The sequence below is a fragment of the Thamnophis sirtalis genome, unplaced genomic scaffold, assembly GCF_051295495.1.
Source record: "Thamnophis sirtalis isolate CommonGarterSnake01/CBP01778 unplaced genomic scaffold, rThaSir2_p1.2 scaffold_8, whole genome shotgun sequence".
Taxonomy (NCBI): Eukaryota; Metazoa; Chordata; class Lepidosauria; order Squamata; family Natricidae; genus Thamnophis; species Thamnophis sirtalis.
The window spans coordinates 31,686,191-31,712,737 of record NW_028261388.1 but is presented as its reverse complement, the minus strand read 5'-3'; the positions used below and the strand labels follow the sequence as shown (position 1 = coordinate 31,712,737).

At 38.0% G+C, this 26,547-nt stretch overlaps 2 protein-coding genes across 3 annotated transcripts in view; one reads left to right on the top strand and one right to left on the bottom strand.

The window, feature by feature from the left end:
• The window catches only part of FILIP1L (filamin A interacting protein 1 like), a 67,507-nt gene extending 51,079 nt beyond the window's left edge, over positions 1–16,428 (bottom strand). For both annotated transcript variants that reach the window (XM_014067050.2, XM_087721376.1), the window contains exons 1-2: positions 16,269–16,428; positions 10,523–10,701 (exon numbers count right to left, since the gene is read on the bottom strand). In XM_014067050.2, coding sequence (XP_013922525.2) covers positions 10,523–10,701; positions 16,269–16,277 — 188 coding nt within the window. In that variant the 5' untranslated portion in view covers positions 16,278–16,428. The remainder of the gene's footprint in view (positions 1–10,522; positions 10,702–16,268) is intronic.
• CMSS1 (cms1 ribosomal small subunit homolog) overlaps positions 1–26,547 on the top strand; it is a 150,695-nt gene that overhangs the window by 54,085 nt on the left and 70,063 nt on the right. The window lies entirely within an intron of this gene.

Here is a 26,547-nt window from a genome sequence, read left to right as displayed (position 1 = left end):
TGTGCCACATTCAAAGTTTTCAAAAGCTTTATACGATTCTAGGGATTCAGACTGAATACTTTAAGTGAACCATAATTGATATGGAATTGATTGCTAGTCCTTTTTTCTTTTTTTTTGAGAAAGGAAACATGTTTCAGGAAGGAGTGTAGTGATTAAATATATTAGAAACATACAATGAAGAAACACTGATAAAGATTTACAAAGATGGATAGAAATATCAACCACAGTAAATATTTAACATGGTTTTTCAACAAATATTATGAAATTGTTTTATATATAGTTATGAGTATTACCTAGCGTTTAAGACTACACTGTGGAAGAGCCCATTTCAAATATTGAGAATTTAAGAAAAGTCATGTTATATTAGATCAAAAATCTGCACCCTAAATCAGAATTCTGTTCCAATTTATCTAAGCTGATATCAGTTGGAAGTCTACTTTCTCTATGACTTGCATTAATTGGTCTGTTAGTAGCAAGGGAAATTGGTTGCCAATGTGACTTGAAAGCACTAGCTGCATTTTCTTCCACAAATTTCTTAAGTTGGTAGGCCAACATTGTATTTCCTGACAGTTCTGTTCATTGTATTCTGAACAAAATGTTTATTTGTATCCTGAATTCCCCCTATTCATCTTCACTGGATGATTGTAGGACCTAATATTATGTGAGAGTAGTAGAAAAATTATGTCTCCATAAATGGGCATCCTCAATTTATGACAGCAACTGGGACAAGAATTTTCACTGCTAAGCAAGTTTTTAAGTGAGTCATACCCGATTTTAATACTTTTTCTGCCGTGGTTGCTAAGTGAATCACACAATCATTAAGAGAATATTCCTTCTCCCATTGACTTTGCTTGTTGGAAATTGCTTCAAACATCATAAATACATGCCAGTTGCCAAGCTCCAGAATTTTGGTCATGTGACCATAGATCACATATAAACAGTCACTAAATGAATGGTTGTAAGTTGAAGAATTGTCATATGCACTTATCATAAATTGATAATCTCCTTCCTCCACCAAAATCCCTAACACTGTATGTTGTAAGCTTTTCTCACAGGGAGAAAAGGAAGGAAAGAACATTATTCTAAGCACTAGATTATTTTGCTTGTCTATTCTTCCACCACAAAAATGATTTTGAATTAATTCATTACATGCTTGTCATGGAAAAAATGTGCAGTAAATGAACAAAAGGAGGATATGTTTCTTTTTAAAATTTAGATACTACACTTTTGCTTCCAGACTAGTCAAGTTAACTAACAGATTTTTGGGTAAGTTTCTCAATTTCATTTTTTCCTGAAAGAAATAGTTAATGTTGCAGTATGCATGAATTTGCATACAATAAGTCCAAAAATTTAGAGAGGTTATAATTTGTACTATGTAATATGTAGAGGAATGTCATGACAATATTCTTTCTGGAACAATTTCAGCATCGTTGACAGTATTCAGCAAGTATGCATTGTTTGTTATCCTGTGAACTTCTGGAAAACCAAGATGTTCTTTGATACAAAGTCTGGGAGCAGGGCAGATAACAAACTTTTCTCATAGGTAGAAACTTTGTGAAAGGAAAAAACTTGATGTGCTGGCATGAAAATAAAGAGTATGTTAAGTTTGAAAAACTTAAGGGGAATCATAACAGATGATGGCTGGATTGTAAGCCATCTGAACTGCAGAAGACCTGTTGGTTGAAGGAAGCCTGGGTCAAGACTACTGACATGGTCCCAAGTGTAATCTGAAGAAGGCTACCAATAAGAGTCAGCATAGGACATGTCTTGTTAGTGCAGATGACCGGCCAAAGGGAGAATGCCAGCCAGTGTAATTAGCATCCCTTCCCATCTCTAAGTGGGGAGAAGTTAATAAGATAAGGATGTACCTAAACATTCATATGCTACATTGCATACAGGAAGCTAGTTAACTAGGTAAGTAGCAATGCTTTATTTCTACATACCTATTCCTTCATAGCTAACATGGAAAAGAGAGGAGGATGAGTGGGAGAAGAAATCATGTTCCTTAATGAAATACTGCATAGTATTTGCCTTACATGCCTGAAAGCAAAACTAATAAACGTGCATTTTCTGTGTAGAGAAGAGAGGAAAAAGAAAGAAAAGGCATTGACTCTGGCCTCCCTTTGGTGCAGTAGAATAAGAAGTAACATCTAACCTCAACTTTTTACTTTTACATAATAGTATAAACTAGCCATTTCTACAACAACAGATCTATCTAATCAGTAAAACCCAAAATCAGTTTCATTTTTCCCCACCTCAAGTAAAGTCCAGAAGTGGTTTCCAAGTAGAATAAAAGTAATAGTTGTTTTTTTAATCAAAGTAATCAATTTATCTATCTCTGCTAAATCCATCAGCGAAATAGTAATAGGGAATGATGAGACTTAATTCCAGTATTGAAACCAATCATCTAGAGAAAGCTGCTGTATTTACATACAGAAAGTGTTGTACTTTCTGAGAAAATGAAGCACAGCATCAGCTGATGCCAAACAGAAGTCCATTTCAGTTTCTTCAAATGCTCTGGGTTCAAACTTTGACCTTCAATACTTTTAACCAATTCTTCTTGCCTCAGAGTTCGGTTTCGGAGTCAGGACACTGAATCCTCAGAGATTGTCTATAACAAAGCAATCTTCATCCAGGAATTTATTCTGGATGAGGTGGCTGATATGGAGGGCATTACTGAGACCTATGGGTTGTTCCTTTTTAAGAAATATGACAGTACAGACTTCCTGTATGATACCAGCCATGAACCTAAGACCAGTAGGTAGAAGTTGCAGTTGTCATCTAGGAAGTGTTAAGAGCATCCATCGACTCTTAGCTACAGATGAGCAGTTGTGAAATCCCATAGTTGTACTGGTATTCCTGTCATGTGTGATACCCCTTTTGCAATGAACTGCTAGAATCTTCCTATTGAATTAGTAATTGACTCTCTGAGATTGATAGTATTAGGTGATTTGAATCCTTTCTAATGTGATATTTAAATTAGCAGCAGTTCAGGAGTTCGTGGTCACCATGGCAACCTATCTCAGTTAATTAAAGAATTGATACACATAAGAGATTGTGCTGTAGATTTTTTTTTTTGTATTGGGGCAGTTGTGTGTGTGATTTGGGGGTGATCAATATCACAATCAGTCCTTTCTCATCATTTTAACATATCAGTCCTTTCTCATCACTTTAACTATTTTAGATTCACCAGTGCTGCTAACTGCCATCAAGAAGGTGGACCTATTAGATTGGTCCACGCTACATACATAATGGACCTGGACCTTTGCATTCTTACAGTGATCTGATAAATAGCTTATCTAAAGCCATTGAAACCACTGATAGGGTCATCTGCCGAGAAGACGTTTATGATGATATTCCCTGTGAACATCTAAAGCAATGGAACAAGCAATACTAAAAGATATATAGTGGTACCTGGAGATTGTAAAGATCTGTATGTGACAAACAGGCTTAAACTCAACCATGACAAAATATGACGATGGGTTTGAGCCTGTACAGATTATATGACTGTCCAGGTGTAAATAGGGTGTTAGTTGTAACCTTTAAAGTCCTTCATCTTATGGGTTCTGGATACCTGAACATCTGGTAGAATGGATGTGCTCTGAAAGAATGTCATGTAAAGGGTCCCAGAAATTCACAATGTCCCAAACTTCCCATCCTTTACATCACTTGGAAGGTTTTCCTTCGTCTGACTTTCTGTAGTTGTATTTTATTCTCAAGATTCTTTTGATTTATATTGGTTTATCAGATCATCCCATTTTACTGGGTTTTTTAAATTGGTAATTTTTATTGTAAGCCATCCAGAGTTAATTAAATAGTGATTCTATACATTTGCTTAAAGTTTGAGTCTTGTATATGATTTAGAGATATGAACAATCAGAAGCAAAGTGTGCAGTTTATTTTGGACCTCCCCCCAAAAAGTTAGACTCGCCCCCAAAGTTAGAAGTTCCCCCTCAAAATTCCCTTAGAAGTTAGAAGAAATCCTCATGGGAAAATACCCATCTCTTCCTTTTCCTTTCAACCGCTCATTGCTGACTCTTAAGTAACACTTATTGCCAGAAAAATCTTGTCTCCATTCATAAGAGTCATTGTTTCATTGATATATTAAGGTAGGGATACAATGTATCCAGTGATCTCAAAAGGTCGTGGAAAGGTAATGAACTCTGCTGGAATCGCTCAAATGCTCATAGGCAGATAGAGACTGATTACAGAAAGCAAACCAAATTAAAAGGCACCTATGCTCAAACTTCCTACATCCAAGGAAAACAGCGACATATGCCCCACAGGAAAATCCCTACTTATGAAGAAGATAGCAAACAAAATATTTCTCCTGGTTTCTCTGGTCATAAAATCATACATCACATTCACATTTCCTTCCCAAACATGGAACAAAGGGCTCAAAATTCTATAAAAACTTCCCTAATGCACCAGTCAGTCACCAGCTGCCCCCAAACAAGGACTCTGTTATTGTTTTTGGAAGAAAAAGGGCGTTGGTACTTACCTGATACGCCTCTTCTCATAGTGGGGGGAGGAGTATCCAGGATGGGTGTTGACTTTGTCCTCTCATGATTGGATGAGTCAGATAAGCTCTTTGGGTAACGCCCCCTGGCCAGCAGGACTACCCATTCTTTTGACGAAGAGCTCCATCCGACTCGTTGCACCATTCACTCCAGACTCTTAATTCAGTTCTTAGCTTTTATCGTCTTCAACATCAATATTTATATAACTTCATAAAACTGTGAACATAAAACTTAGTCGTACAAACATAGTCAGGGAGGGACTGGATACTCCTCCCCCCACTATGAGAAGAGGCGTATCAGGTAAGTACCAACGCCCTTTCTCCATAGTGAGGGGGGAGGAGTATCCAGGATGGGACGTACCAAAGCCTGCATGTCCCTAGGGAGGGAGACCCCAGAGGCCCCATGTCCCCCGCTTGTGCCAGTTGAGGCGTGGGCTCCGCCCTGTGAACCACCTGCAACGCCCTGCGTCCAAGAGGCCCTGCGTCCAAGAGGCTTTTGCCCTGCGGGGTAAAAGAGTCCAGTTTATGGTTCCTAGCAAAGGGAGAGGGGGAAGCCCACGTGGCTGCCCTGCAGATTCCGGCCAGGGCTGTCTGCGTGGCCCAGGCCCTGGATGTGGCTGCGCTCCGCGTGGAGTGAGCTGTGATATGATTGGTGTCTGTAAGCCCTGTGATTGGTATGCAGTGGCAACGCAGGTTTGCAACCACCTACCTATTGTGGTGGAAGTCACCCTGTTACCCAGGCCCCTATTTGGAAGGAAACAAACAGAGCTTCGGATTTCCTGACTGGCCTGGTTCTTCTGAGATAATCCTCAGGGCCCTCCTTATGCCCAGAGTGAGCCCCTTCTTTCCCTGTGTAAGTCCCGGGAATGGTACTTGAACGCTGCGTGCGGTTTGGGGTTGGAAGCCCCCTTGAGGAATTGTCTGACCACAGGAAGGTGAGTCAAGCTCTGGTTCCTGCCACGCAGGACAACTGGCGAGAAGTCTGGGACCTGTCTCCTAATTGTGTTAGAAGCTAACCCTCTGTCCCGGCCTGCCTGGAAGAGGTCCAGAATCTGAGGCACTGAGGCCTGGCTAGGATTGTGCCCCAGGGAATTACACCATGAGGCAGAGGCCTGCCACATGGAGCCATATATACGCTCTGTGGAAGGTGTGCGGGCAGTCTGGATAGTCTGCATCACCCTGGGGGGGGGGAGGGTCTTTCCCCAGGATGCTCCGTTCCAAGAGCTAAGCGGTCAGCTGGAGCCATTGACGGTCTGGGTGCTCCAGCGACCCCTGGTTAAGGGATATTCCCTCCAGGGGGAATCTCCATGGCCTCTCCGTTGAAGGCGACTGGAGCTCTGCAACCACAGTCTCCGGGGCCAGAGAGGCGCCAAGAGAACCCCTTCTGCCCCCTCCCGAAGGGTTTCCCATATGACCCTGGGGATCAGGGGTAAGGGCGGAAGGCATACCGACAACCCCTGGTCCAGGGGCTTCGCAGATCGTCCGCCCCTTCTGCCCCCCCCCATGTCTGGTACCTGGAGATGACCCTCAGAAGCTGAGCGTTGAGGGCGTGGCGGATAAGTCGATCTCCGGGTGTCCGAAGCACTCTGCCATTTCCTTGAAGATTGCTGGCTGCAGCTTCCGCTCCAAACTGTCCCCTTGGTCCGGCTGGGCCGGCTGAGCCAGTCGGCTCTGATGTATCCCACCCCTGCTATATGTTCTGCCCTCAGCGAAAGTTGTCTAAATTCATAGGCTATCTGAGGTGCTTCTGCGATCTCTCATAGTCGGGCATCCCATTCTGAGTTTGTGGTGGGTTCTGGCATGGGGACCAGCCTATCTGACCCTTTTTTTCCCCCCGGCCATAAGGGTGCTATGATTCTATGGCTAGGATTAGCGCAGAGATATTCTGAATGTAAACACCGATGGAGTTTAATGGGCGGCCACTAGAGTGTGTGTAACGATGAAGAGAGGGAAGCTAAGGCTCACAATAAAGGCCTGCCACAAAGGTAAAATAATAATAATAACAAGAATCACAACAACAATAATAATAATAAAATAAAATACAAAAAGGGGGGCATCTTCCCGCCTGATAAAACCAAGAAAGATTAAGGAAACAATTGGTCCCTTGCTGGGAGAAAGTGGCCCGAAGGTGACAGGCAGCAGGGGTAGAGCCGAACTATTTAACTCGTGCTTGGCATCTGTCTTTACCAGCAGGGATAAACTATCCAACCTATCAAAAACAGCACCCCAAATTCAGATTAGGGACCCAAGATGAGATAGGGAAGAAATGGTAGCCTGTCTATCTTAGGCAAGGTCCAATTCCCAGGACCGGGTTACACCCCAGGGATCTGAAGGAGCTGGCGGATGAGATCTCCAAACAACTGAAACTATATCTGTCAGAGCTCCTGGAGTACCGGAGAACCACTATAGAATTGCTGATGTGATTCCCCCCCTTCAGAAAGTGAGAAAACCGGCTCGAGAGCCCAAAGCCAACATGGGTTTGTCAAAAACAGATCATACTAGACTAGCCATAATGAATGTTGTGTTTTATAGTTAATTTTTTATTCACGTTTCTTTTATGTCTTGTTTTGCACTCCCTTCCCCCATTGTTGTAAGCCGCCCTGAGTCCCCTCAGGGAAAAGGGCGGCCTATAAATGTTCAATAAATCTAAATCTACAAATCTTCTTAGATTACGGTGACAACCCTAGTGGACCATAGGAATGCCATTGATATAGTTAACTTGGACTTCAGCAAGTCCTGATAAGGTAGACCATAACCTACTACTAGATAAAGTAGAAGACTGAGGATTAGACCTAGTCACACCAGGTGCCTTGGTAACTGGTGCACACGCCTGTACTCCTCAATGGGACTGCCTCTTCATGGAGGGAAGAGTGCAGTGAGTCCCCCAAGGCTCAGTGTTGAGCCCAGTACTCTTCAACATCTTCATCAGTGATTTGAATGAGGGTGTTAGGTGTGTAAGCTAACATTTGGGATAGCAAAATAAATGCCATGATAGTAGTACTGTTTCTTTAAGAACTGCTGTTATCTCAAGCGGTCATGAGAAGGAGCCAGAATGACTGTTAGCTCTCTGTTTGTTAAATGCTGATGGGGGGGGGGTCATCAGGTTAGCAGGTGACCCCAAGCTGGCAGGAATAGCCAACACTTCAGAATACAGGCTAAAGATACAGAAGGATCTTGGTACCCTTGAACATTGGGCACTACCTAGGGAAATGGGATTCAAAGAGGTAAGGTTCTACCTTTAGGCAACGAAGGTGAAGTGCACAGGTACAGAACACCTTGCTCCACAGTAGTAACTGTGAAGGGGATCTTGGAGTCCTGGTGGACCACCCTTTAATATGAGCCAGCGGTGTGCAATAGCTGCCAGAAAACCTAACACAGTTTTTGGCTGCATAAACAGAGGAATAGAATCAAGCTCCCGTGAAGTGTTCATTCCACCTTATAAGGCCTTGGAAAGGCCAGATTGGAATTCTGCATTCAATTTGGTCACCATGATGTAGAAAGGATGTGGGGGTTCTAGGGAGAGTGCAGAGAAGAGCAACAGAGGGATCAGGCTGGAGGCTAAAGCCTATGAAGAACGGTTGCAGGAATTGGGCAGGTCTAGTTTACTGAAAGGAAAGACTAGTGGGGACGTGATAGCAGTGTTCCAATATCTCAGGGGTTGCCACAGGGAAGAGGCAACCTGATTATCCTCCAAGGCATCTGAGTGCAGAATTAGAAGTAATGGGTGGAATCTAATAAGGAGAGAAGCAACTTAGAACTGGGGAGAAATTTCCTGACAGTTAGACAATTAATCAGTGGAACAACCTGCCTCCGGACGTTGTGAATGCCCCAACAGTGGAAGATTTTTAAGCAGCTGTTGGATGGTAATAGCAATAGCAGTTAGAATTATATACTGCTTCATAGGGCTTTCAGCCCTCTCTAAGTGGTTTACAGAGTCAGCTGTTAACCATTGAGCTACAGGGCTGACTAGTAATGATAGCCATTTGTCTGAAATGGTGTAGGAATTTCTGCTTAGGCAAGGGGTTGGGCTAGAAGACCTACGAGGTTCCTGCCCCCTCTGCTATTGTATTGCATAGTATTGTATTGTATAGCATTTACTCTTTGCCTATTCACCCCCACCCTTGGAAAGCCTTGGGGGAGGGGGGTAATCTCTAACCTGATTGGAGGTTCTTCTGTCTCTCCCTGGGGGCTGAATACTCTTCCTTGGCTTGGCCACGTGGGGCCCCTCCCCCCTTCTTTCCAAATGGTTTTGCAAGGCAATTGCCATCGCCCGCCCTCAGAACTTAGCCACAAAAAACAGCTTTTGTTTTGCCTCCTACTCAGGGACTTCCCGCCCCTCCCCCCTCCTTCTCCTACTCAAGGAGAATTTTCTTAAGGGTGAAGGAGACTTAGCCCCCCCAAAAAAACGCAGCTCTTGCTGGAAGCCTTTTTCTGATGGCATTCTCGCCAAGTCTCTTTCTCCTCCTTAAAGGAGAGTGTCCTTAAGGGTGGGGGGGGCTTTTCCTGTTACTATGCAGTTAGAAAGGGAGAGAACGGGCTTTTAGGCAGGATTTCTGAAGCACCAAGCCGAAGGGAATCCTCCTCTGGGAGGTGAGGAGTTCTCAGGTTGGGGGGGGGGGGTTCGTGCAGTCTTGATTCATCTAGGAAGTAGGGGGGGGGAGATCCACCGCCTGCCTCTAACTCCCTTAACAAGCCTCCTGTTGGCCCTTTGCTGCATCCCCTGCCCTTGGCTAATGCCTCTGCGATGGTTTCTCACCTTTCAAGGGCTCCACAAGCCTCCGGTTGTGGCTGGAGGGCTGAGAGTTGAGGCTCTGCCTGCCTCTTCTGAGCTGCTGGGGGCAGCCATATTGGACCATGTGGTTTCAAGATGGCCCCGGCTCCAAATTCAAACGGCTCCTCCTTGCTGGAGCACATGGAAATGGCTTTTGCCTTTGCAGGCTTGCCATGGCTGCAGCTCTCTCCCCTGCCTCCCAGGCAGCTCTTTCTAAGCCTTTCCGGCTCTCACCTTGTCGGCTGCCAGCACAGGTGTTCCAGGGTATTTTAGCCAGCTTCGTGGCTCAACCCGAGGGGAGCAGAGGAGCGCTTCTGCTCCTGATTAGCCTCTGCATCAAGGGCTGCTTCTAGGAAGCATATTGCCCTCTCCTCCTGCCTGCCCGGCAATTGTCCTCCCTGAGTGACTCCGTCTCACTCAGTGGCCAGGGCAGCGTGCCGCCCCAGGGGGCTTGTGGCAGTCCAGTCCTTGCAGGAGGAGGCTGTGTTCGATGAAGGGAGGCAGGATTCGCCGGATCCAAGTTTATTTTCCTTACTCCTTTGTAAATTACTGGAGTTACTGAGTAGTGCAACTTTTCCTTGAGGAGATGAGTTAGAAGAATGGGTAGTCCTGCTGGCCAGGGGGCGTTACCCAAAGAGCTTATCTGACTCATCCAATCATGAGAGGACAAAGTCAACACCCATCCTGGATACTCCTCCCCCCTCACTATGGAGAAAAGAGATAGCTCCTTTTCAGCAGCTTGCCTTGCGTCTTGATTGCTTGAGCTCTTTTCGTAGGTCAGAAGAAAAAGGACCCAGGGAAATTCTCACAACAAAAGACTTCAGCAAACCTTAATGCTGCCAAAAAGTTTTTAAAGACTATTCGGGGAAAACTAAAATATATTTTCTACATCTAACCTAGTTTCTTTTTTTTTCTTCCATTCAATCATGTCTGATACTCAGAGATTGCCTGGACAAGTCCCTGCAATTTTCTTGGCAAGCTTTTTCAGAATTGGTTTGCCATTGCCTCCTTCCTGGGGCTCAGAAAAAGTGATTGGCCCATAGTCACCAGGGGTAGTTACCACCCAGGATTAGAATTCACTCTCATGGTTTCTACATCAAACTAGCTCTACCTTCATATTATATAAGGTTAAATTGACTTTTTATTAGATCACTGATATACTTAAATTCTTTATCCAAATAAATATAAAAATATACAATTATTTTTATTACTTGTCTGTAAAAATGTCTTACCTTTCTTGTTCTTGTTCTAATAGATTGGTAAAGTCGTCACTTTTTTCCATGTATTCTGCATGTTTCCTCTTCTCGTCCTCTAGGACATTCAAAGTTTGCCTGTGAGCTTTTTCTACCATCAGGAGCTGCCCAAGCATCCGTCTATGTGTTTCTTTATGTTTTTCAACCAATTTGTCAAGCTGAAAAACCAATAAGGTCCTTGGTTTTGAAGATGGCTAAGCATATATTATTACATTTATTATTTACTTGAAAATTTATAAGTAACTCGCCCATATTTCATATTAACAACCATAACGAAACGATTGAAAACTTAAAAATTTTCTTGCTTAGCAATAGAAATGTCGTGCTCAACTGTGATCATAAGTTGGCAACTATATGTTGTAGTGTTCAGATTCAGTCTGAATCTAAACACCATAACTGAATCTTTAAAATTTTATCATTAAAGATTTTGAACTACATCATGGATGTGATGTTTGATTTTATCTGATTTTATTTCTCAGTTGTCTTTATCCTGGTTGTGCATAGTAAAACTATACTCAAGGTAAATGATTAGAATGGAACACAAGCTAAATTATAAAAAAACAAACCAACAAATCTTTTCAGAATGCCTAATCAGATTAGGGATTATAGGACTAAAGGCCAAAGCATGCATTTTCTATTTCCTTTCTAGGCTATATTTCTTTGCTATCTTACTGATACACTGGCTTTAGTGAGTAATGTTAAGAATTTATCATTTATCATTTGGTCTGCATATTTAACAGTATGTTCTGGGTGATCATGTTGATTTATTCAAGTATTGTTTGTTTGTTTGGAAACTCTTCTTTTTAACCAGTGAACTGCTCTCTGTTTGGCACGTTAATTGTTCCAGTCGGAAAAAGGGCTCATTCCATATAATAATTAGTTTCAGCTTCCTTATTAGGTGATGAAAGTTCTTTGTAGCTGCTGCTGTTACACTGATGAGTTGAATTATTGTCTATTAAAGGGAAACATAACATAAAACAGATTTCCCTCATTTCTCATTGTTTTGGCAGAGTTAGAAGTCCTTTGACCAAGATAGTCTAGACTTCATGATTTTATCAGAAGGCCTGTGTCTGCTGGACTGGATTTTCTGATCGGCAATCTAGATATTGCATTTTTCTACATATAAAACTTGGAATAAATTTGTCTGGAATTAATCATAAATAAAAAAGGCCAAATGAAATTCTTTGTATGTTCCCCCTGCATATACAAGCACACACACATAGACATAAATCAATGCTTTAAACAAGCACTTTGGGGCAAGTGGGTTTTCCCCAGCATTAGCCAAATGGTACTCTTAAATTTTATTTTTAAAAAAACCATGGGAACTAATCTGACTGACTCCGCTCAACTAATCTGATCAAATTTCAGTAAAAATATTCCATTAACAATGTGTTTTCCTTTTCAATGATATTTCATTTTTAATTCTGTTAACTTTTATTATCATGCTCCAAGAGTCTAAGATGTCATTTTTGTTTGGAATCATTATAGTTAAACTACAGTTTATGTATATCATGTTCCATACATGTATAAAAATGTATATGTATTGTACATGGAGGTGCAATTTTTCCTATCTGAAGAATCCCTAACAGAGGGATTTGGCCAGTTCACCAATCTATATTTCCAGAGGAAGATATTTCATTTTCGTGCGGAAGAAAGATACCAACACACTTCCCATACTTCTATCAGCTCTTTTCTTAATATGATATGACTGTAGTGCTGTTCTTTCTGTACATATTTTGAACACATTTTCTTGTATTCCTTAGAATATATTACAGCATATGTGGTAAACTTGGGACTGTACTTGGAAAAAAAAATCTGGAGGCTAATATTTAGTGCAAATGCACTCTTATCTTATGTCAAGAAACACTTCCTATGATCATAAAACACCTGCGTTCTAGGATCTTCATTGGTTACAAATAGGATTGTAATTTCAATTCAAAGTGCTGTTTTTAACCTATGAAACCCTGTATGTGTATCTGAAGTACTATATTACACATTCTAAGGATTTTGAAGGTTTCACCCTGAGGCAAAAATTTGGGTGGTCCAAGAGCTAGTGTTTATTAGTTCAGATCTATCACTCTAGAATAACTTCCCCTTGGTAATTTCAAGGTACTTTCTATCGTCTATTTAGAAATACAGTTAGGAGTGAGCTATTTTGTTTGTTTTTGTAAGTATTTTGATTTCTTTGCTAATTGTATATATTTTATATACAGCATTGATTTCTTTTACTTGTACATTGTGAAATATCAGAAATTTTCTTGGGGTATGGTGATCTATGATTACAATACATATACTGACTTAACTTTTTAATTTGCTAATCTTTGACTATAGCTACAAGCAAGGTACAGTTTTAAAGTTGGTCAATTACATTTTCCCTTCATATTTGATGTGGAATAAATCTATAATATTTAGTTTCAATAAGTCTCCATTTTATTGGCTGAAAATAGCATTGGACTTGAAACCCTTCTCATCTTTGCAGTGACATGTATTTTTTGAAATAGAAAATCTACCCAATTTTTCTAAAACTGACATAGTTATACAAAGTTCAGTTTTCTTTTATTGTAGCACCTTTTTATGCAGTGGTAAACATTTAGACTAAACAAATTTGCAGTTCGTTGTTTTTAATATAAATATAAATTTGTAGATTCTATGTGTTGTAACCAAGAAAAGTGGTTTACATATACTAGGTGTATGTGGAATGACCGGTCTTTATAAAATGGTTTTGTATATCTTCAAGGCTGATGAGTAACTGGCACCAAGTGAACTTTCTAATTATTTAAAAAACAATTTGTTTGCCCCTACTAGTATTTCATTATAGGGGAAGAGAATGCCACACATATTTGCCACTGGAAATTCATAGCTGTCCCAGGCAGAGAACTGGAACCAAAATAGAATTACTGTAATTTAGTAATTCTCAACTGCCAGAGCTCCCATGCTGTTGGCATCATTTAAGGTAATGTCAGCTATTAAAATATCAATGATAATGAGATCCAGACATATGATAAATTATCAGATCATTGTGAGGAATTTACTTTGCAGCTTGCTTCTTTTTTGCACTCCAGGTGTAATTCTTTCTGTTGCTGCTTGTTTTTGATAAACATCTAACATGATTAACAAAATAAACAATAGGTTGTCTTAGTAATTTTGGAATAGATTTTTGAAATGTTCTGGCTGACATTTGTTGCACTCTTCCATTTCATGAACTTTAATAAATATAATAGAACAATATCATTTTGATTTTTTTTCTTTGCAGTTAATATTGCCAATTCTAGTAGTGTTAGAAACTCTTTTGCTGCCATAGAGCATTAGGAGGAAAAGCTATCCAAGATAAAAGTCCAAGTTATGTTTGGAATCTGTGATGAGAAGAATATGTCTATTCCTTAGATTATTTCTAAGGATTTTAGGCTGTTTTATCACTTAATATTCACTATAATTTGAAAATTCATTAATTATACAATTGTATTTACATTATATAGACAGAATTATGGCATGAATTTTTGGCTGATGTTAATTTAGATCTGAGTGTGAAATCTTTTTGAATATTTGCTAATGTTTTTCTCAAACTTGGAAATGCTCAGTGACAACATTTTGTTCATAATATTGTTTATGTTGAGCTATAATGAACCACATACCTAGTTATATCCATGTTTCCCTGAAAATAAGACCCCCGTGTTATATTTTTTGCCATCAAAAAAGGCACCAGGTCTTATTTTGGAGGGTGGGATGTCATCTACTGACTCACACTTGCATGCAGTGCCCCTGGCCTCCTTTTCTCTGTCAGAGGCCTTCAGGAACTTCTTCGGCCAGCAAGGTTTTCCTGAAGGCCTCTGCAGCCGATAACAGAGCTCTGGATTGATTCGGATCGATTCAGGAAAGCCTTGCTGCCTGCAGAAGAAATGGGCTGATGTGTGAGAGGCCAGGCTGCAACTGTCCAAAGGTAAGTAATAGGGCAGCTCCACCCCCTCCATCCCCGCCCTAGCTTAATTTTTACCATGCATCCTGGCATGGGCGGGGTCTTAATTAGGGCTTATTTTAGGGGGTAAGGCTTATATCGGGCACACATGTAAAAATGAAGGTAGCACTTACTTTCTGAATAGGTTGTATTTTTGGGAAAACACAACCTGAGAGTTGGTTTTGGTTTTTGGTTTTGTATTGAAAACTTGGCTCGATACTTATGAATCAATTAGGGCATTTTCAGGAAATCTGACACAAGGTATATATTTCTATGAAGCTGGAACTAGCTAATGTAGGTATTATTTTATTATTGTTAAGCTATTTAATTGTTGATGATGATTCTTCAAATTTCTATCTTATTCTTAATATTATAATTTTAAATAAAATATTGAAATTTTGAATAACTAGTTAAACAGGAGAGAAGGCCATTTGATTTTACTAGTACTGCCACTGTAAGCATATAATACCCTATTGCCTGTGGAAATAAAAATACCATTCTCTACCAAGCAGAGGAGACACCCCACATTTTTCCTTTTAAGCAAACAAAGCAGTTATGAAATTACCCAGGATATAAGATCAAATCTAGAAGCCTGAGGCCTTATCTTACTGGGAGTATCATAAATGGATAATCTGAAATATGCAGGAATTTATTTGCAATCCTATATCACTTTCCCTTCACATTGGCTGCCAAGTGACAATCCTCCCAAGTCTGCAGCATCTTCACATTCCCTTTTCATCCGAAACAACTTTACATAGTAATCTTGTTATTTTATTCACTTATTTATCCCACATCCATTTCCCCCTTTATCTTTTCTATGATGCTTTGCCCTTTTTAGTACAGTCTCTCCCATGTCATTAGAAATCTCTTTTAGTTTTTGATCTAATGAAAATCTTGTGGCACATATTGTTGCATACACCTATATACATACACACAAATAGACACATAAATGCACATGCATATATATTTTAAAAAATGGCTTGTTAAAAGTTCTGTAACTCTAATGTGTAGAAATAAAGAGGTAGAAATTATCCATAACCCTTTTTTAAAGTGTTTGTGTGTTTGCAGAACACATTACATTCCAGGGCTCCTAAGCCTGCTTGTTTACACATAATTTGTCCAAGGATAAGCCCTTGATTTTGCTAGGGCAAGATCTGCTGACACTGAATATCTGACAAGGTCAAAGGTTACCATTCCAAAATAATTAACTTGTATAAACAGAGACAGAGTTTGATTGTGATGCTGCTGCTGCGATGAAGTCTCCATGCCAGTTGGCTGAATCAGCTTACCAAATTTTCCAGCTCCTAAGGCCTAGAAATTCATCCGGTCCAACTATAACGCTATACACAAATTGTTTATAAAGTGTGTCACATATCAAGGGAAGGGTAAAGGGCAATCAAATTGCAACAGAGGCAAGTGTCTTAGCAATGTGGAATAGTTATGGATGATCCCTTAGCTTATTGGTTTTGTTTAAGGTGCTGGCTTAATTTAAAAGTAGGGGTTGAATTCATTAATTGTTTTAGACTTTCTATCTTTTGACAGCTGCATTTAAATTTATTATCTTTGAAATTTACAACTAAAGTAGATGTCAGTTCATAGTAGAGATTTAAAGCCTGGGATCCTTAAGTTCTGAACTCACTGTTTATGCTGTTCAGAAAAACAATATTTTGCTTTGTTGACACTTGCCTTTCTTTAGTTAAACCAATTATTCACTGAATCCTATGATTAATCCCTGTATGCTTACACCCTGATTTAAGCATGCATCATACATACCTCTCCCATGGGTTTTTCATAGATATCCTCTTGCCATAATGTAGTTTTGGCTTGTATAGCATCTCGCTGAAGTGCCTCAAGGACTTTTTTTGGAGTAACAAAGCCATATTGTGCTTCTAGTAAGGCCAAATTAATTTTTTCAGCCTTTAAAACTCCTATCACTTCATCCTGAGCCTGCAGAAATACAAATCACTCCAATAAGGTTAACTCTGCATATAAGCTGTTTGAAACACTTCTGTATTGTTTCTTGCATTTGCTGCATAATTTTAAGGGTACCTCATTATCCCTACAACTGATCATTTTTCCTGAAGGCTATTCAATATTGTTTAAATTTCATTTGGTACGTGTTGTATTTGGAAAAGCAATTAAAACAACAGCAGTTATGTAACACCATGGTTTCTTCCTTCCCTCCATCTCCCCTAATACATTCTTTACTCTTTTACTTCTATTCTTGCCACTAAGCTTGGTTTCACCTATTCCAAAGCTTAATAGTTCTAAAGAAATAATGGAAAGAAGATAGTTGTAAATAAGTGTGCAAATTAATAGTAATTTCAGTATCTTTTTTATTGTCTCTCATATTTTTTGTCGGATTCTGGTGGCTCACTGGTTGAAGTGCCGTATTGCAGTCAAACTGCCAATCACCTGGAGTTTGATTCTGATGGGTGCAAGGTTGACTCACCCTTCTATCCTTCCGAGGTTGGTACAATGAGGACATAGATTGTTGGGGGAAAATAGAAAATTAATACTTACATTGTAAACCGCCCAGGGAGTGCTATAAAGGACGATGGGGCAGTATACAAACCTAAATGCTATTGCTATTGCTATTCTTAATCAAACTCATCCTTCTTAATGAGCCATATGCTTTGCAAAGTAAAAATACTTTGGAGCTTTGGCAGTATTTTTATGTCATTCCCCCTTCAGCAACTTTACAACCAGAATAAAGTTGGAATAGTTACAACAAGAATAAACCATTTATTATTTTAAATTAAGCCATAAACTCCAGGTACTATTGTTATGTACATGTATTAGCACAACTAATGAAATACACTGTGTAGGGAATGTGACCTTTTGTAGCATACATTCCAATACCATATAATAATGGCAGTTCTTTAAAACAAGATTGGCCTCAAAATTGACAGAATGACCCATGGATGTTTATGATTACCTATACGTTATCTCTGCCAAAAAAAATTCAAATATAATTAAAGCTTTTCAGGACCTTGGATTTGTGGAATTATGAATTAGAAGCTTCAAGCCACAGATAGACCCTAATAATACCTTTTATAAAACTATCCTAAGAAATTACCTTTAAAAATCAAGTACACCATATTTAGTTGAAATTCTACCTCATTCATATTTGAAATTTTGTAAAGCTCAACTAATTTGAAACATGATTTATAGTACAAGAGATTGAAGGAGAATTTTTGCCTGGGAATTTAGATTGGGCTACTCCAAAGTGAAAGCAATAGCTTAGTCACAAGTAGATTTTTTTAGCAGTCTTTCTTGAGCAGTCAGAAAAGTCAGCTGATGTTTATAGTTAAAGTAACTAGGTACTGATAAGATAATGAAAATTTTATGTGGAAATAAACCAGACACTAGGAGTGTATTACATGGTGAAGAATTGTAGTAGCTAGGTCTGGGAACCAAGATCTTGCAGATAACGGTGAAATGAAAATATCAAATTTGAGACAAGAATGCAATAACTTTGTTTAAAACAAAGCCCCATTGTTCAAGAAGTGAATCCATTTAATCCATACTTTGTAGATGGTAAATTGGATCTAATCACTATCTGTAATATGCAAATTACTAGTTGAAATGTATCACTGAATTCATGCTGATCGGTGTAAGTATAATGTGCCCAATCAAATGAAAAGGTTTATTTGCATATGTCTATAAAAAAATTCTATAACCCCACACCTCATTAGATAATTCTTTTCTGCCTCTAATTTACTGTAATTATCATTAAATCAATATATGCTTCAACAAAAGTGTGTATTGGTCTCTAGTTAAAAACAAGAGGGTAATATTTCCTACCACAGAAGCATATTACAAATGTTGAATTTTCTTTCAAACCTGTTATTTTTACATTGAATAAACCTTTTATTATCAGCAAGTATATTAGACTAGTTTTATTCTTGGTAACTGCTACAAGGATAGTTATGCTTCCAACTGGAAAGTGCATACAGCAACAACATGAAACCATTTTTGGATTATCATTCTTTATACGGTGTTATGTTACCTCCAAAATTTGGTTTTCTTTTAACAAAATCCCAATATTCTAACCTTCAGTGATCTTTAAATAAGGATAGATTTTCAACCACTCATTCTATGTTTTATACTGTGCCGATTATTGCTATCGATATTTAGATGTTTCTTCAGTTTTTAATATGATACTGCATTTAAAATACCTACATTTAATACAGAATGTCTCAGGATTCAGTCCTAAGAGATCCAATTAGACTGAAACATTTTCTCCTTGATACTCTGGAGAAATATGTAGAAAATATTAAGCAATTGACAATGAGCCTAACTTGGGTCAAGGCAATTTCTTATGTTCCTATATAGTTGAGAATACAATCTGGAAAATCCAAGAAAATTTATTGTCATATTTTACATGTTCATTGTATTTTTCTAGCTGTCAAGAAGAAATTTAAACATATCTGAAAACTTTAAAACTGGATATAGGAATTAACACCTATTGTATTAATGAAACAAAAAATGTATTTCTAAATGAATTTGGTTTATCCTATTCTGATGTGACTCTGCTTAGTATTGAGAGGACTGGAAAAAAGTAAGCAGATCACTATTTTTCAGATATTGGTTCTTCCATAATTAGACTTTTATAAATGTTTACATTTATACAAATACAAATATTTGTATCTCTTTGTTTTATCAAACTAAACACATTAAGAAAATACTGTTTTCATCAAGTGTTTTTTTCCAGGCAGCTTTTCAGTAATACAATTTGAGTGAATAAGTGCTTTGTGGTATGGCATAGTGTCATTAAAGCACATTCCCATATCTTTAGGCAAACTTATCTAATTCTAGTTTCAGATTCAGAGAGGTATAAGCTTTTCAAATTATGTTGATATTGTAAATATTCATATCCTGTGATACTCAATGGAATTAAATACATTTCACTTAAATTCACTGTGTTTTTTATTCTTAAAGCAGGTCTATTTTTCATATTCAGCATTTGATATATATAGTTTATAATGTAATATTACTGACTTTATGATATATTTGTATAATATTTTGATATACAAAGTACTTGATATGTAAAATTCATCTCTGTGTAAGGAATGTTGAATTTGATCATTATTTCATGGTTTCTAGTGACAGATAAACTTTGTGGGTTGTTTTCCCTTTGATTCCCAGGCTATTTTTTTCTTCTAGTATGGTGTCATTATAAAGAAGAAATAAAAGAAGAAATTTATAAATTAAATATATATTAATCTGTTGTTGTTCTTAAGTATGAAACAATTTTAAATTAAAATAAATTGTAATTAAATATAATTAATTTCAAATCCTAAACCGCACTTATTTTTTTTAGTACAGTTTTAAAAACAGTTTTTTTAGGCTATTATTTGAAGCTGGCTTATTTTAAACAATATAAATGAACTGTGTAGGTGAATTAAACAATATAAATGAGTCAGTGCTCGCTTAGCTGCCATTGGATGTTATGATAGACCCCCCCCCAATGAACTAATGATGTAATTCTGATGGCCGTTATCTCAATCTGATCTATAGTCAGCCTGAATTTATGTAGTCATGTGATCACAATTTATGCTGGTTTTGCTGAAAAGTAACATCTATGTCTGGATTTCAGCAAAAATACCCCATAGTAAACTGATTTTACTTAAAGACTGAAGTATCAATTGTAGTGGTTGCTTTACAACTGCAGTATTTGCTTAATAATCACTGCAAAAAAGACTACTTTACAAACATCAGACTTCAACCGTAAGCTCCATTAGGGTTGTTTTCTGCATTACAGAAAAGATTCCTTAGTCTGGGGAGGACGAATGTGAGAAACACAACTCTGCCTTAACATACTACGTATAAGTTGATATGAATAATGTCTCTGCTAAACTTTCTGCTAAATTATCTATTTCATTCTTGTAAAGGTCTTCCTTTCTCCTCCATATTCCTAGAGTCCGTTAGACATTCCCACACAAACCAACAGTATAGGGGCAACAGATAAAAATAGAAAAGAAGAATTTGCAATGAAATTAGAATTATATACTGGCCTGTAACTCCCCCTCTAGCACACTCAGAAGAAATAAAAGATCATCTCGAGAAAGGGCTTCACCCTTTTTGGAATTGTTTTTTTGTTCCTTGTTTAATTCAGGACTTGTTAGGATGGTATCTTTCTCTGCTACATAATTTCTTTTTGTTTGTCTCCTTTTCATCTTCTTTTCCTCTGGATCTTCCATATAGACGTTGTTTGTCTTCTGTTGACAGTGTTTTAATTTGGAACTACTTTCTTTATTGTTATTTACAGAATACATTTTCAAATACCTGAGGGAGAAAGAGAGAAAATAAAATTTAAACACAGAAATGTGTGTATCTGTGTGTGTGTGTTTATGTATGTTGCTTGTTTACCTCTCTCTAGGCTTAGATTATTTAAGAGGTTTTGTTAACACTATTTGCTTTCTTGGACATCTACTAAACAATTAGTGGGACAAATGTAACATTAGATTCTTGAGGTTTTAATTTAGGAATCATATTAAGAATAGAAACTTTGCAATCATATGTTGCTGGAACTCATAATATTTAATGTTGGAAATATATTGGGTGTTATAGCTGAGAGAGCACTATCCAGATGTAATTTTAATGCTATTTTAATTCTTGAATATTGGGTGGGGAAATACAATTAAGTGTTTATAATATGGGCAGTGAGCAAACATCTCTCTCTCTCTCTCTCTCTCTCTCTCTCTCTCTCTCTCTCTCTCTCTCTCTCTCTCTCTCTCTCTCTCTTTTTTTTTTTCTCTCTCTCATCCTCCCCCCCCTCTTGTCATTCATAATCAAACAAAATAGCAGATAAAACAAATAATTAAAACTTTTATCCTTTATTCAAGAGTAAGGGTTTTAGTCTGGCTGTTCTAAAATTCATAGTTTTATTACAAATGTAATTAATTTTAAAATGTAATCCTGACAGAAACAATAGACTATGCAATGAAATAGTAATTTTGAATATATCTATAAAATATGCTAGTCTAACAATATTAGTTCAATCTTTGTTCTCCATTATTAATTATTGTGATGCATTACTAATTTTTGTAGGTCTGATTCTTTATTTGATAAGTTGCAGCTGCTATAACTCATTATTTCCATTACAAACAGTGATTCATGTTTCCATATGTAAGTAGACGATCTTATGGTGGATATAAAATTAAGCAATGTCATTGCAATGTAGAAGGATGTTTAATACACATGTGTTTTCAATAGATTGTGGTGACTTAAAGTCCTAAGATTATTTCCAAAGCACTTTGTGCAGATCTATTTTTGACAAATGTTGTTCAATAGAGTTGGCTGTGAAAAATATGTATCTCTCTTCCAGATACAGTATTAGGTGAGAAAATCAGTTCTGGTTATTCCGATATGCTTAACCCTTGTTTTGGAAAGAAAGTGATGAATCATATAAAAAATACATTTGATGTTTTTATTGGTTTCTTTATCTATTTTATTTCATTTTCAGACTCAGTGCTAGCTACAAAGATTTAATATGTGATATTAACTAGTAAATAGTCCTGCATGAGAAGTGATCCTAATATGTTCCTAATGGATATTCACACTTGGGTTGGTGGGAACTATAGGTAGGTAGGAGACATATGTTTTGTTTAGAATGGGAGAACTAATTTTGAAATTTAAGTTTCAAGAATTTCCTTATATCAGACAATTAGCTTTTTATACCTGTGTTTTTGAGACAAATGCTAAATATTTTGATGGGTGGGGGAATAATGCTTCCTTCCCTTTTGTATTAATAATTATAAAGCTGTATTACAGGAGGTATAGAGTAATAAAGTGGAAATGTATACTATTTCATATGCTGGACTCAGTTGCTAGTGGCCATCCATTATTATGCATGCAGATTGTCTGTCTTTTTCATATGCATACTTATGTTTCAGCTAGTATTTGAATTGATTCACTTCTGTTCTAATCATATCATGTACTTGAAGAAGGGATGCTACTGAAGATGGTATTGCCATACTTAACCTATAAAATACATTCAAAGCTTTCTACACTAATGAAATAGGGCCGAAATCCAGCTGCAACACAACATGAGACCGACAGTTGGAAGGAATTTCAGAGCAATGGAAAAGTAAAATTGAGGTAAATTTATTTCTTGTGTTCTGAGGTTCTAAACTGGCTTTTGAGACAATGATCCTGTTCCTTTCACTCTTTCATTTTTATTATTCTGCGGGACATGGTCAGGCAGACCATGAATGCTTTGTGAGTTGACACTAGGATTCTCTTTTCCACTGCTGTAGCAAACAGAAGTGTCAGTTCGAAGACCAATGAAAGAGTTGGGAAGATTGAAGTACTTGAATATTGAGTGATGTAGCATAATTCAATATTCCACTATAAGCTCCACGTTGAAGCTTAGTAATGCTTTTCAAAGATATTGCTAACATCTTCCATATAAAAATCAATTGATTTGAGAAAACAACTACAATTAATACATTTTAAAGATATATTGCACTAATAGTAAAGAAAAAGGTTGTCAGGTCTAATGGTGCCCTAACAGTGCTCATTTCCATTTTGTAGCTGAAGGGTTGTACGTAGATACTTCCATGGTTATGTGGTCTGCATGGATTATATGCGAAGGCGCATAGAAAGTTGTTCCTTTCTCACCGCAGTGGTATCTAGAAGTCCTTGGTACCTTTTTAAGACGTCTCATTACCCAAACCCAAATAGTTCAAATAATGAAACATCTTCAAGAAAACAAGCTCAGAGAGCACCAAGAATTCATCATTTCAACCCTGAGCTACAAGAACTCCTTATTGAAGTGGTATCTATTTATCTACTTGTATTGACATCAGTGGTGGGTTGCCAATTTTTTTACTGCTGGTTCAGGCGTGCTTCTGCAATGCTTCTGCGCATGTGCAGAAACATCTGGGTAGACCTTCCCGCCGCCATTACTACCGGTTTGGCTGATCTGGGCCAAACCGGGAGCAACCCAACTTTCAAATTGTTAGGTTGGCAGGAGGTGGGGCAAGAATGGAAGCTCACCTCATAACACTGTTACTTTGATCTTGAACTGGCAACCTTCTAGTTGAAAGTCCAGCATCTTAATAACTAGGCTATTGTGACCCCTTACAAATTTTTGATGATGTTATATCATAGGATAGATTATTCAAATTTATGCTAAGTAACCTTTATCAAAAATAAAATGTTGGAATTACTTTTTAATTCCTTATTATTCAACACCATCCAATCTAAAATATTTTGTATTTATTTTTTGAAGAGTGCCAATAAGTAAAGGCTAAACTGAAAATCTATCTTTGTACCCTAAAGTAGGACATTAAAAAGGATAAATTTCAATTATCCAAAATAAAATTAACTTTTGTTATTTCTTCATGCATGTCAACTGATTTTATGAAACTAGAACAGCGATGGCGAATCTTTTTTGGCTCGCATGTCATAAGTCGGAGTGCAGGGAAGTCATGTGCGGGTGTGCCAAACCCATAATGCAATGTAAAACCCTCCCCCAGTGCACATGCGTGCATTACAGGCGCTCCCCCCTCCCGCTTTATAGGAGCCTGGGGAGGGCAAAAACAGCCTCCCTGCCCCCCGGAAGCCGTCCGGAGACTTCAGGGACCTTCAGGAGGCTTCCTTGAAGCCTCCGGAGCAGTCAAAATGATTCTCCGAGGAAACAGGAAGTCACTTCCGGTTTGCTCAGAGGGTCGTTTTGAGCACTCCGAAGACTTCAGGGACCTTAAGGAGGCTTCCCTGAAGCCTCTGGAGCAGTCAAAACGACCCTCCGAGCACAAAGGAAGTCCGTTACTTCCGGTTGCCTGTGAGCTCCAGAGGCTTCAGGGAAGCTCATGAAGCCTCTGGAGGGCCCCCGGGGGGTGAGAGAGGTTCTTTTTGCCCTATAAAGCCTCTGGAGCCTGGGGAGAGTGAAAAATGGCTTTAAAAAAGGGTGAACAGCTGGCCAGCGCGCGCATGCCCGCTGGCCAGCTGACAGGGCAGCGCCTCGTGTGCCCTGACAAATGGCTCCATGTGCCACCTGTGGCACGTGTGCCATTGGTTCCCCATCACTGAACTAGAACAAAGCTGCTTTGAGTCAATCTTACATTGTCAAAATAAGAAACAAATATTTTTAATTGTTTTATCCAATTGTCATCAGACTGTTCTTTATCTTTATCTTTTCTTTTCTTTAGTTTTTTTAACCTATTAAGATTCATGCATTAAGATTTTTAATTACCGTGAAAGCTTAAACATTTTAGTAAAATGTATTAGTTGGAGAAGGTACTACCAGACTCCCCGATCTGTTGCTACTACTAACTAACACGTAGCTTCCTACCCTATATTTTTAAGGGGTTTCTATTAACTTTCATAATTAATTTTAAGGGATTGGTTGTTGGCATTTTACATGTTTATACTTTGGCAATGTAACCGGGATTGCTGGGAGTTGTAGTTCAACAATAGTTAGAGGATAAAATATTTTTCTGCCAAGGAGTTTCAATTGCAGAAGTGCAGGCTGAACGAGTTAGCAGTGATGTTTGTAGGACATGGAAAGGCACAGTTCATGTGCAACCCCAGAGCAGCTGTCTCCTACTCATTGAGTCAAGCACATCTTGAGGCTTGCTTCCAGAAGGCTTGGGCTGGGTTTGGCAGATATACACTATATAAAGAAGTGCCTCATGTTGAAAACCACGAATATCTGCCAACCATCTGACGATTTGTTCTCCTGCTTTGCTCCCCACAATCAATTTATCAGGCACAAGCCACCAAAAGGATGTTTTCCATTAAAGGGATAATAATTCTGAAGTTTTAAAACCTCAATTGCTTTTTGGTTATGAATACCAGACAAATAAATATTTTGTGGGGGGTTTTAAGGAGTAACTTTTTTTCAGTTTAAAAAGCTCAAGGAATCGAAGAAAATCATTGTAATTAATGTATTAAGATTTTTTAATCCCCCTTATTTTCATAAATAACTCAAAGTAGCAAACATGTCTAATACTCCTTCCTCCTCCTATTTTCCCCATAACAAAAACCATGTGAATTGATTTGGGCTGAAAGAGTACTGGTCCAGTACTAATTATTACAATATAAAACACCTTATAGGGAAACATTCCTGCATTTTTCACAACTGATGTGTGGTAGCCATATGCCCAGCAGTCTATAATATTTTCAGCAGTCGTGGAAATTTAAAGTGTCCCATATTTAACTAAAAACAAGACTTTAAGACTTTATTACTAAGGCAATGTATCATGTTCTTTAGCTTAACAAAGTTCCTTTTGGACCAAATTTTTATTGGTAAATATTTTAGATAAGAATCATGGTTCCAACTGTGGGCTGAATCTCCCTAAGGCATCACAGTGAACTACAGAATACTGCAAGATAATTCAGCAAATCTCAACATCTATTAGATAGTGCACAAACTACTTTAGGGGCACTATGAAAAATGTACTGAGACACTAAGAGGGTCATGAACTGAGAACTGGTATAATCTGCTTAAGAAATTTAAGAAACCCTAACCCTTATTCACTTCATTATTTGCATACAATTTTTGAGATAAAGGTGAAATGGTGTGAAGCAAACTGCATTGGGTAACAACCTACCTGTGAGATAAAACTATTTACAACTCAGGGAAAAATTATAATGGATATTTTAAGTGATGTCCAAATTCTTAATCTACTCTCATTTATTGTTAGCTTTATAAAATGCCATATATGCAAAATAGCCTTACATGTATATGTTATTTAGGCAGAAATAGCAAAGAGTTAATAATTCCTTTAAAAATTCTTAACAGCTGGTGTAAACTATCTCTACAAATCTGGATGACCTCATTTATGTCATATAATCTTAATCGTATCCAAAGAGGTTGCAAAAATGGAACAGGACTAGTAATGTATACCTTGCATGCAAAGATGTCAGAACTAAGCTCTCCCAAAGGGCCACTTATTACAAGAATAAGTTAATTGAACTTCAGTTGCAATTATATTGCCACAAAAATGTACTCACAATAGCAGCATTTCTATCCAAAAGACTGGTCTTCATTATTTTAGTATATAAAATAGCAAAGCCGTGTCGTTCTTATATGTGCTTT